The sequence below is a fragment of the Microtus pennsylvanicus genome, chromosome 14 (assembly GCF_037038515.1).
Source record: "Microtus pennsylvanicus isolate mMicPen1 chromosome 14, mMicPen1.hap1, whole genome shotgun sequence".
In the NCBI taxonomy this organism is placed as follows: Eukaryota; Metazoa; Chordata; class Mammalia; order Rodentia; family Cricetidae; genus Microtus; species Microtus pennsylvanicus.
The window spans coordinates 19,137,516-19,149,657 of NC_134592.1; the positions used below are offsets into that span (position 1 = coordinate 19,137,516).

The 12,142-nt window shown below is 36.5% G+C and overlaps 1 protein-coding gene across 6 annotated transcripts in view; it reads left to right on the forward strand.

Annotated features, from left to right (window-relative positions):
- The window catches only part of Eml5 (EMAP like 5), a 116,000-nt gene that overhangs the window by 66,841 nt on the left and 37,017 nt on the right, over positions 1 to 12,142 (forward strand). For 5 of the 6 annotated variants that reach the window (XM_075947806.1, XM_075947807.1, XM_075947808.1 and 2 more), the window contains exons 22-27: positions 1,198 to 1,350; positions 2,522 to 2,653; positions 4,556 to 4,644; positions 5,782 to 5,958; positions 8,025 to 8,226; positions 8,844 to 8,970. In XM_075947806.1, coding sequence (XP_075803921.1) covers positions 1,198 to 1,350; positions 2,522 to 2,653; positions 4,556 to 4,644; positions 5,782 to 5,958; positions 8,025 to 8,226; positions 8,844 to 8,970 — 880 coding nt within the window. The remainder of the gene's footprint in view (positions 1 to 1,197; positions 1,351 to 2,521; positions 2,654 to 4,555; positions 4,645 to 5,781; positions 5,959 to 8,024; positions 8,227 to 8,843; positions 8,971 to 12,142) is intronic. The other variant, XM_075947810.1, reaches the window with a different exon arrangement.

Below are 12,142 nucleotides of genomic sequence, written 5' to 3' on the forward strand. Positions count from 1 at the left end.
CATTAATAATAAACAATATTAATATTATATATAGTTTTGAAACAGATCTTCCTAGCTTAAACTAATAATTGCCCAATGTCCTTTTTTAATTTCTGAAGCATTTTTACAAAGATGTCCTCATTTTTAAAAATTTTGTTTTTTTAGATTTATTTATTATGTATTCAGTGTTATGTCTGCATGCTTCCTTGCATGCCAGAAAAGGGCACCAGATCTCATTATTGATGTATGTGAGCCACCATTTGGTTGCTGGGAATTGAACTCAGAACCTCTGGAAGAACAGCCAGTGCTCTCAGCCTCTGAGCCTTCTCTCCAGCCCCCAAAATTTTGTTTTAAAGAACATTCAAAGATAGCTCTTGCCTCCCACCCCAATCTTCACTTAGGTCATTGGCTATAGTTGGATTTTCTATTACTCTAGTCCCATGTTGGAATACCAAATGTTGTTGGTTGTTTTACTCTTTTGGCTTTTGGGGGCCCACCACCCAGCTCCCAAGTAAATCACACATGAAGGCTAAGTCTTACTTATGAATGCCTGGCTTAACTTGGCTTGTTGTTAGCCATCTTTTCTCAACTTAAACTATTCCATCTATCTTTTACCTCTGGACTTTTTCCTTTTCTATTTCTGTATACCTTTCTTTATATCTTTCTCTGTGGCTTGCTGGGTAGCTGGGTCTCTGGCCTCTGATGTCCTTCTTCCCTTGTTCTAACTTGCTTCTTTTTCCTCTCCAGATTTCGCCTTCTATTTATACTCTCTGCCTGCCAATGCTACCTGTCATTTTCCCTGCCTCCTTGTTGGCTGTTTAGCTCTTTATTAGACCATTATGTGTTTAAGACAGTCAAAGAATCACAGCTTCACAGAGTTAAACAAATGCAGCATAAATAAAAGCTATACACCTTTACATTGTTAAACCAATGTTTCAGAGTGTAATGTGACACACCTTAAAATAATATTCTACAACAATTGGCTTTTTACTAGTTAAGAATTCTCTTTTTATCAACTTTCTGTTAAGGTAAATAACTGTACATTCTTGTTAAGGTTAGAAACTCATTTGTTTTAACAGAATTTCTTGACTTCTTTTTTATGTTGATTTGAGGCCATAATAAATACAGGTTCCTCTGTATAGTTAAAGGCTCTTAAAGCACATACTCTAAACTTGTATATGTGACAAGAAATTCCCTATTCCTTTCCTTCTCTTTCAGGTGGGAGGTGCTGCTGCTTTTCTCCTGACGGAAAAGTTTTAGCTGTAGGTCTCAATGATGGAAGCTTCTTAATGGCAAATGCAGACACTCTAGAGGATCTCGTCTCCTTTCACCACAGAAAAGATATTATTTCAGACATCCAGTTTTCACCTGGTGAGATTGCATTGAAATTATATTTGATTATTTGCATCAATCTGGCAGTGAGTAAATGTATCAATGTGTAATAATTTTCTAACTTACTTTACCTCAGACCATTCTCTCTGTCTCTCTCTCTTTGTGTGTGTGGTTTTTTAGTTTGTAGTGTATATGCATGTGTTGTGTGTACACTTGTAGAGGACAGAGTTAGGTGCCCTGCTCGATCACCACCCACTTTAGTCCTTTATGACAATTCCTTACTGAACCTGAAGCTAGGCTACCTGCAAGGTCAACAGTCCTCCTGTCTCTGACCCCAGCAATGTTGGGGTCACAGGGTGTAGTCATGCCCAACTTTTACATGGGTATGAGGATCCAAATTTAAATCCTCATGCTTTCATTGCTAAAACTCTTATCACTGACCATCTCTCCAGCTCCAGAATTTTACTTTTTGATTAGGCAGTGGGGTGAAGTGTAAGAGCCCTGTACTTGCCAGGTACAAATATCTTGTTTAATCTTAATCCTTGTGCCACTAATGTTCCAAATGACTTGAGGCCAGGACAATTTAGGTGGACTTTAGTTTTCATATTTGCAAATAAAAGGGAACAAATAACTTTTTTTGATATAGTAATGCTTTTGAAGTTGCTTGTTTCATGTTACCAATTTCTTTGATTCATTGTCTACTACAGTGCTGATTAAAATGACTAAATTACTAATGATAAGACGACATTTCTTATATTGATTCATGTCCATTTCTCCCCTAAACTTAGCAAGATTTTTTTTGGAAGGATTGATTGTATCAAAATTGGAACATAAATGACTCTTTAAGATTTGCTGTCCAAAATAGCTCTATGGGAAGGCAGTGCTTAGGTGTCATCAGTGTGAGAGGATTTGTGCTTATATTCATGAGTCCTTGGATTTGTTCCCCAGAAAAACAATGAACAAAGTCAGAATATGTAAGATTGAAAATAAAATAAAATAAAATTGGCCATACACTGAAAATTCACTTCATTTTTGTTATTAATATTCTTGAAAAAATATATTGCCATTTGATATCAACATTTATATCTGATTATAATATAATTTATTGGACACTTAAGATTTCCCCCAAAAGATAAGTAGAGTTACCTCTGGTTGCAGAGTTAAACTCCTCCCACAGGTAGGAAATACCAAGCAAATGTTTCTGTTGTAGGTTCTGGGAAATACCTAGCCGTGGCGTCCCACGACAGCTTTATAGATATATACAATGTGATGAGCAGTAAACGAGTGGGCATCTGCAAAGGAGCCACCAGCTACATAACCCACATTGACTGGGACTCCAGAGGTAAGACTTCAGTGACTTGATACTGACAAGAGTGTCGTGGTGCTGGTATAGCTCTTTACAGGAGCCCCAGGTGAGCGCTCTAAAGTTCAGACTTTTCAGTAGCACATGTCATTCAGATGGGAGTACAGTAGGTGTTAAGAAGTTAATTTTAAAGTGATTCAATTTTATCCAAGAAAGAATTTAGTCATAATGTTCTGCTTTTTGTCAGGTAAGTTTCACGCATTTCAAATTTGGAAATAGAAATGTTAGTGAAGATTTTAAAAGCATTTCTTCCATGACTTAATTTACTATATGTTTTCTAAAAATCATCACAATCTTGTGGCATAGTATTTAATGAGAACTTCTTTGCAGATGTATAGCATATAACACTTTGAAAAGTTCAAACAAATGTTAAATATTTTAAATATCCTCATTTTAAAGGCTATTTCACATTTTCAGTTTTGTAAATTTCATGTTTATAAGGTTAAGATTTCACAAATATCCTTAAACTGTTTACTGTAAAATAGTTTTATCTATTTGCCTACATAAAAATAAGCTTTTTATGAGTGAAATTATTTAATTATAAGGGAATTAAGAAAATGCAATGATGTTAATATGTTCACTATAGAGGAAACTGACCTAGGACCTTGCGCATGCTAGGCAAGTGATCTACCACTGAGCTGTGTTCTACCCCTTTCTCATTTTCCACTTTCACGTGGGGTCTCACTTAATCCCACAGGTTTGCCTTGAATTTACTCTGTACTCCAGCAGTCCTTGAAATTGTGTGTTTGCTGTCCTAGTCTCAGTCTCTTGAATGCCTCAAACTTAAGTTTTCCTGTAAAGAATGCAAACAAGACCCAAATATCCATGCGAAGACATAGCTGTCACTTCATAGGGAGTAAGAGACTACTTATTCTGGAGCCAAATATGAGTGACCATCGCCTAGGAACACAGACTTAGGTTACTCCTAATACCATGTCCCAAGGTAGTAACAGTTACATGAAGTTTACATAATCATAAAGCCAGGAAAGTTATAAATCAAGACATTTTAAAAGTACATTTGTGTTTAGACCAGGTAGATGGGTTGTGCAAAGAGGAAGCTCTGTTTAAGGCTTCAGATGCTGCCTGCAGACATTAGTCTCTGGGTCTGTGATGTGGGAGTGTCATATATCAGTTGATTTCATTGGCTAAGCAATAAAGGAACTGCCTCGGCCCATTTCATTGGTTAGAAGATAGGTGGGAGGAGTAGACAGAACAGAATGCCAGGAGGAAGAGGAAGTGAGGTCAGACTCGACAGCTCTCCTCTCCAGAGCAGACGCAGGAGAGACGCCATGCTACCTGCTCCAGGGAAGATGCACGCTATGAAGCTCCGACCCAGGATGGACTTAGGCTAGAATCTTCCCGGTAAGCGCACCTAGGGGCGCTACACAGATGATTAGAAATGGGCTAAATTAATATGTGAGAATTCGCCTAGAAGAGGCTAGATAGGAATGGGTCAAAGCAGTGTTTAAATGAATACAGTGTCCGTGTAGTTATTTCGGGGCAAAAGCTAGCCGGGCAGGTGGCTGGGGTTTTGGGGACGTAGCCCCGCCGCCGCTCTTATTACTACAGGTCTGTGGAAGCCAGAGCTATGAATATCCTAAAAGGATTTACCTAATTAATAGTCACAAACATGCCAGATCTCATGCAGAGGTGAGCTGTAGGTGACTTCTTAGGGAACTAAAGCTAACCCACGATAATTTGTCTCCAGACCAGAATATTCCACTCTCCCTAGAGAATTACACAAGTTCTGATCAGCCTGTGAGATGTTTATCACATGTTACGTTTTGTTTTCTTTCTGGGAATTTTGGTTCAGGGTCATGATCTTTGTATTTATATGTTTTTAATATGTATGTCTGTAACTTTTAAATTTTTTCTTTTAAGGAAAGCTTTTACAGGTCAACACTGGTGCTAAAGAGCAGTTATTCTTTGAAGCTCCCAGAGGAAAAAAACAAACTATCCCCAGTACAGAGGTAGGAAGATTGAAGTGATGTTTATATAATTGACATTGATTGGAAAGCTAAGGCCTCCTTCCTACAAGTGATGACCATTCTCACATTGTTTGGATAGGTCTGTGGGTGGCATTGTTTTACTGGGCTACATAGATACCTAGATGGGTAAAGGAAAGGGAAACTTCTTAAAAGAAGGAATCTGGGCCTGGTGGCTCACACCTTTAATCCCAGCACTGGGATGGCAGAGGCAGGCAGATCTCTATGAGTTCTAGGTTACACAGGGTTTACATAGAGAAGCCCTGTCTCCAAAAAGAAAACAAAAGGAATATAAAAACTTGTATACTGGGGGCTGGAGAGATGGCTCAGTGGTTAAGAGCACTGTCTGCTCTTCCAGAGGTCCTGAGTTCAATTCCCAGCAACCACATGGTAGCTCACTACCATCTGTAATGAGATCTGGTGCCCTCCTCTGGCGTGTGGGTATACTTGGAGGCAGAAAGTTGTATACATAATAAATAAATAAATCTTTGAAAAAAAACTTGTATACTTAGCTGCACTTGAGTCACTGTCCTAAAAGGATGATAGTAGAGGTTGTGCCATCTCCTTTGAAGTACCGTGTGCATGACCTCTTTTGAAGCCTGTGTACCTAAGATATTTGTTGTTTCAGGTATGTATGAGGGTGGGAGAGGGGAAGAGGGCAGAGATGGGGAAGGAGGAAGGAAAGAAAATTATTCTCAGTCTTGTGTCTTATAATATTACTAATTTGGCATGACCTAGGAAATGCTCAGCAGATTTGACGTGAACGGGCTAAAGAAAGAAAGAGGCTCTCAGAGTCTTAATTTCTAGACTAATTGGAAAACATGTTTATGACACATTAATAGAGACTTAGATGCATAGTAAATATTGGTTTTGGCTAATCTTCGGGAAGAAGCAGTTTTACTTATCACTTTTTTTCAGCAGCTAGGACACATAGTATGTATATAGAAAGTATGTCCTGAATAGTATCATGTTGAAATTCTCTGCCGGTGGTGGGCCTGGGGAGCTATAAAACCAGTTTATAAAAGGCAGTTTTCCTGTTAAATCTTAAGCAGTGACAGAGAAATGTTTAGACTTTGCATATTAAATATTAGAAACTTACAGCATTTTTTTATATATTTTTAGGTGGAAAAAATTAGTTGGGCCTCATGGACAAGTGTCCTTGGTTTATGTTGTGAGGGAATTTGGCCAATAATTGGAGAAGTCACAGATGTAACTGCCTCTTGTCTCACCAGTGACAAAATGGTCCTGGCCACAGGAGATGATTTAGGATTCGTGAAACTGTTTAGATACCCAGCTAAAGTATGTGTTTTTCTTTAACTTATCTAATGATCATTGTAATGAAAGTGGTGAAAGTAGCATGATTTCATTGTTTTAACATTAATAATGCATAGATAGGAAGTAATGCTATATCACCAGAGGTTTGGAACTGTTTTTTCTATTCTTGGCATTATATTTATAGCTTTTATCTAAAATAAGTATTATAGTTTACTAAACTGTGCCTTGGTTTATATGTTACATATTGTACAGTGCCTTGTTTTGTATGTTATATTGTATAGTGCTTTTCATTATTAAATATATAAATATCTCTCCCTCAGTGTTCTTTTTATCACTATTAAATAAATTATATAATTATAAGTATAAATATAACTTAAATATATATCATTAGGAGTCAATATAAACTTTATAAATGTAGGTTTTACATTAGAAAAGAGGGCAATTTAATATTAAATATTTAAATAAAATTAAATAACACTGATTAATGTCATGATTTTTTTCTGAAACCAGATAGTACAGAATCTTTACAGTGCTCCATTGCCTAGGCTGTGTTGCTTGGTTGTTCAACTCATCTTTTTACTAACCTCTGTTCACACTACTGTAAAACGTAAGGCTCTGCTTACTACAGAAATAAAACCTTGTGTATAGAGTGCAAGGGCATTTACTTCCTAGTTGTCATAAATTACATTACAGATTATAATCTAGCATCAATATGAATATAAACAAAATTTGAAATGGGATGCTAAAAATATATCATGATATTTCATTCATGGTAACCTCAGCTGCCCATATGAGCATTTTTAGATTCTCACTGAAATGAAAACATGGGTTTAAAACTTCTTTTTGGGAGCTTGGGCACTCAAATAAACACCCCAGGCAGGGAGTTTCTACTCAATGGGAGAAGGGAGGAGAAGAAGGGAGAACTCACTATAGCAAGAACCACACAATTTTAGAGAAACTCTGTGCTTTGAAGACAGACTCTTCCTCAACATAAAAATAAAAGGGTTGGCCTTTTCCATCTCTCCCCCGAAGAGGCAGCTTCTGCCTTGCTCCCTTCTCCCTACTTTTCCCCTTCCCCTCTCTGTCTCTCTGTCTCTCTGTCTCGTCTGTCTGTCTCTCTCTCTCTCTCTGCCTGTCTTAGCTCTTCTCCCTTCTCTCCTCCCCCCTTTCCCTTCCATAACCCACTAAATAAGTATCCCACTTACTCAGAAAAAAGGGGTCTTTATTACATTTATCTGTGAGGAATAGCACATGTGCCTCATGGCCTGTGTACACATGGAGGCCAGAGGACAACTTGGAGAGTCGCTTCTCTCCTTCCACCAAGTGTTCTGAAAATTAAACTCTGGTCACCTGGTTTTGCGGCAAGTCCCTTTGTCTGCTCAGTCATCTCACCAGCCCTCTCATTTTCATTGTCTTCCCCTCTCCCCGCCCCAGAGAACTCACTGATTTTGCTACTCACTATGTTTTGCTTACTTTTAAAAAGGTTTTCACATTTTTTTCTTATTTTTTGGGTGTGGGGATTGGTGGGCATATATGCACAAATATGTATATGGACATGTGTGTGACCTCACATAGAGGTCCGAGGATACTTCCTGAAGTTGGTTCTCTCCTTCTGCAGCATGGCATCTAGAGAGCACATTCATATCATCAGACTTGGCACAAGTGCCTTTCCTTTACCTGCTGAGCTATCTCCCTGACTACCATGCTTTATTTATTTAAGAAACTTTCACAACTTTGAAAAGATGTTCACTTAAAACCTGCTTATAGTTTATGATCTCAAATTTACTTGTATAACTAATCTTTCCTGGGTCTATAACTTACAGTTCACTTGGTATTTAAAAGGGAAATGTAATTCTGGAGGATGTAGTTCTATGGTAGAGTATCTATTGCCTACTTAGCAGGTGTGGAACATCAAAGGACAAAAGAAAGAAAGAAACTATGTGTAGGTAGTACTTACCAAAGAGAGGGCAGTGAATTGAAGTGAAATAATATTGTGTGTATACATATTATATATATATATGTATATATAATAAAACAAAAGTTTCCATGCTAGAATTCAAAAAGCATGTCTGAATTTGTTTTATTTTCAGGGAAAATTTGGAAAGTTTAAGAAGTATGTGGCTCACAGCACACACGTCACAAATGTTCGCTGGACTTATGATGACAGTATGCTGGTTACCCTAGGAGGTGCAGATATGTCTTTAATGGTGTGGACAAACGAAATGGAGAACTATCGAGAAAAAAAGTCTTGTGATAGTGAAGAATCTGATATAGATTCTGAAGAAGATGGAGGTATGTCATTTTAAAATATCTTAATAAAAACAGAAAAAGTAGCTCTACTGATTTAAAGTACAGAAGTTAAAACAATAAGCAGTAATGTGTTTGAACAACTGTGTTATTATTGTTTGGGTCAGTTTTACAACAAAATTGTTTTTGTGATTCATGACTGGCATGTATTGATGGCTTAGATATTCACCATCTGTAAGACAGCCAATCATATTTTAAGTGCTGTTAAAAGCTTTTATGTTCCTGAGCTTTATATTTTAAGATCATTTTTATTTTCTTAATATGTCAGTAATATCAGTAATTATAAAAACTTAGGATGACTAATTTAACCACCCACACTTAACAGTTGAAAGTATATACTATTATAATTATGCCCTTATGTTCATAATATTTTTAATAAAAATGAGATGACTGAGTTCATATTTGTAGCCTGTGGTGCATAATTAGTGATAATTAGTAGACATTATTACATATTACTAAATATTCTTCACATAAATCTTTCTAGTTCCATATTTAGTAATGCAGCTTTAACAATTTATTTTACACTGTTGGAAGAAATAGAATTTATAAGAATGTAAGTGATCACCTTGCTATCATTTGATAACCATTGTATTTGATGGTAGGCTACGACAGTGATGTGACAAGAGAGAATGAAATCAGTTACACCATCAGAGCCTTATCAACCAATATCCGCCCAATGCTTGGAGTCAAGCCTCATTTGCAACAAAAAGAGCCATCAGTTGATGAGAGGTAATAATAAAACTCAAAGTTAGGTGAGAAAATGATAATGATATAAAAATTGAATTATATATAAAATTGAATTATATATAAATTTTCTGTAGATGCTGCTAGTAATATATTGAATTATGCAGTTGTGAACCACTGTTAGAAACTGTCCTTAAGTGCTCTTGGTGTTTACACTGTCTTTACAAGGAGTTTAGGGAATGTCATATCCATATATAAAGTTACTATGACTGAAGTAATCTTATTTGCTGACTTTCTTAATTGTGTGTGATAGATTAGGTGTGACCCCGTCTCTAAAAGCCCTCAATGAAGGATCAGATGCCATTATTTCAAAAACTGTATCCACAACATGAGTTGAAGTGGAATTTCTTTACTGGAAATTACTGGTCTTGGTATAGGATCAACACATGCAGAGCAATTTTATGAAAAGAAAACTCCTGTGTTTTTTTGTATATACACACAAGACATGTTTGTGTGATTGTATATGAACACAAGGTCAGAGAAAGACCTTGGCTGTTAGCTCTTGTTTCTCAGGGGCCACCCATTAATTAATTAGAGACAAAATCTCTCACTGGGCCTGAATTCCCCAAATATCAAAGTCTGCCTGACCAGGAAGTCTCAGGGTTAACATCTGTTTTGTTGGTTTATTTTGTTTTGTTTTTTAACATGGGCTCTGAAGATTGAATTTAGGTCTTCATGCTTGTAATGCAAGTACATTGCTGACTGAGCTGTTTCCCCAGCCCAGCAGAGAACTTTTTAGTGAAGTCTTTGCTGAGAAGAGAATTTGACATAATGCATTCCTAGTCAAGGATGGAGAACAGTGAAGAGGCATTAAGGATTTGAATGTGTAGCTCGGTGATAGAGTACTTGCCAGCACGTGTGAGGCCTGGGCTCTATTCTAAGAACCACAAACAGAACAAACTGAGCCAAAGTACAGACTTCACAAGTGAAGAGGTTTTAAGAAATAATGAAAAGACATTGTCCAGAGAAGGTGATAACAGGTAATGTGGATGGGATGCTATCCACTGCTAGTGACTTCCAGAAAAGGCTGTGATGAAGGAAACTTTAAGAAGTTCATGTTTGATGGAAAAGCAAATAACATGAAACGTGGGTTTAATGTTCAGGGATAGAGGTGAAGTTAGGGGTGAGCTGTACCTAATAATGGGGAAGGAGACAGCTAGGCACTCTAGGACTCACTGTAGGCAGTGTTCCCAGGGAATGCAGCTCCGCTCTGCTTCAGATGCTCAGTGTGTCCATAAATGTTCAGGTAACCACAGTGGGTGGTCATCTAAAGAAGAGTCAGAGGGTGGTGTGCACTTGTTCTGTGTGAAGAAGCAAAGTATAAAATTGTTAGAAAAGTCATTCATACCATGATCTGAATACTTATATTAAAATTCCAGGGTAAGGCAGCTTGCTAGAAGATAGTGTCTAGTGCTAAATTCATACATTTGGAGTCAGAAAAAAGGCTAAAATAACCATTTGTGTCATTCATTTAACAGTTGTTTGACCTTGAAAAATATTAGTCTGTTCTCAACCTATGTCTTCATTTTTGGCAGAATTAGAGCTATAATCCTTATCTATGGGTTATTTCAAGTTCTAAATAAAACACTCAAGAATTAAATAGTAATAATTAAGAACTATATCTTTACTAATGACCCACTCTCATTTAATGAAATATATTGTGTGGTGACACTAGCACTTGGGAGGCAGAAGCAGAACTCTGTGAACAGGAGGACAGCCTGTTCTGCAAAGCAGTTTCTAGGTCAGCCAGGTCTACAAATTGAAAGCCTGTCTCATTGAAAATAAAAAGAAAGGAAAAGCCGGGCGGTGGTGGCGCAGGCCTTTAATCCCAGCACTCGGGAGGCAGAGGCAGGCGGATCTCTGTGAGTTCGAGGTCAGCCTGGTCTACAAGAGCTAGTTCCAGGACAGGAACCAAAAGCTACAGAGAAATCCTGTCTCGAAAAATAAAAAAAAAAAAAAAAAAAAAAGAAAGGAAAGGAAAAGAAAGAGTAGCCTGAAATACTAATCCTGAGATTAAATATTCACAAAGAGTACTACTACCTTGATATTTATTAATTACAGGAACACATATAAATAAACAGATAAGGATTTTGTAAATTGAATATTTGAAAGAATTAGTATTATTTAAGGAAATTATATCTTCCAAGTAATAAAAAATTAAAAGTACCATAATCTCTTTCATAAGTTATTGATTTTTTTCAGTAAGAAATGTTATCATTCAGACCAGTTTGTTATATAACCTAACTTTACTCTAGAAACCACACTTGGTCACAGTAAAGCTGATTTCTCTTCACTGGTGAAGCCTTTCATGTGATGGCAGATGGAAATATTTTCCTCTTTTGAAATTGTTTAATGTTTTCATTGCTGTAACCATTTCTGTTAGGTTTTTTGTTTGTTTGTTGACTTTGTAGCCCAGTCAGGCCTGGATCTCACTGTGTACAGCACCCCAGACTTGCTTCCTATGCATACTTTTTCTGCCTCTACCTCTCAGGTGCTGGGATTATAGGTGGAAGCCAACATGCCCAGCTCTAGTTTGGATTTTTTGTAGCTAACTTCTCAAATTTATTCTTGAATTTTTTTTTTTTTGCATTTCATTCTCAATTTCTGTAGTGTCAGTTCTGCTAAATTCTTTTGAAAATGCTGAGACAGATGTCACTAATGTGGCTCATAAGAGTCCTCATTTTCACAAAAAATAAATTAAAAGGAGATCAAAAGAGATACTTTTCTTGCCCGTTTTGAATATATTACTCAAAGTATACTTTAGCTATTTAAATAGTTGTTTCATATTTTAATGTTAGCCATTAAATATTAATCAGTTACTTCATAATCATCTAAGCATCAAATCACCTACTTCAAAGGAAATATTTTCGATGACAGTTGATTACTACTATAGTTAATACTTCGTGGATTTTTTTCTGAATGATTTTGATAGTGATATGACTTTATTTTTCAATAAATATATTATGTAAATATTTTGTACATAAGGTAGTTAATTTTAATCAATTTCTAGTGTTTTAATTAAGATATCCAAAACCTGTTATAAAATTAGAAATTTTGTGTTTTCTTAAAGTTCTTTTGATGTTGCTTTTATTTTGCTTATTGTTATGTATATTCACCATCAATTTCCTATGTGTTTTCCCACTTTCTTTTCCTTTTC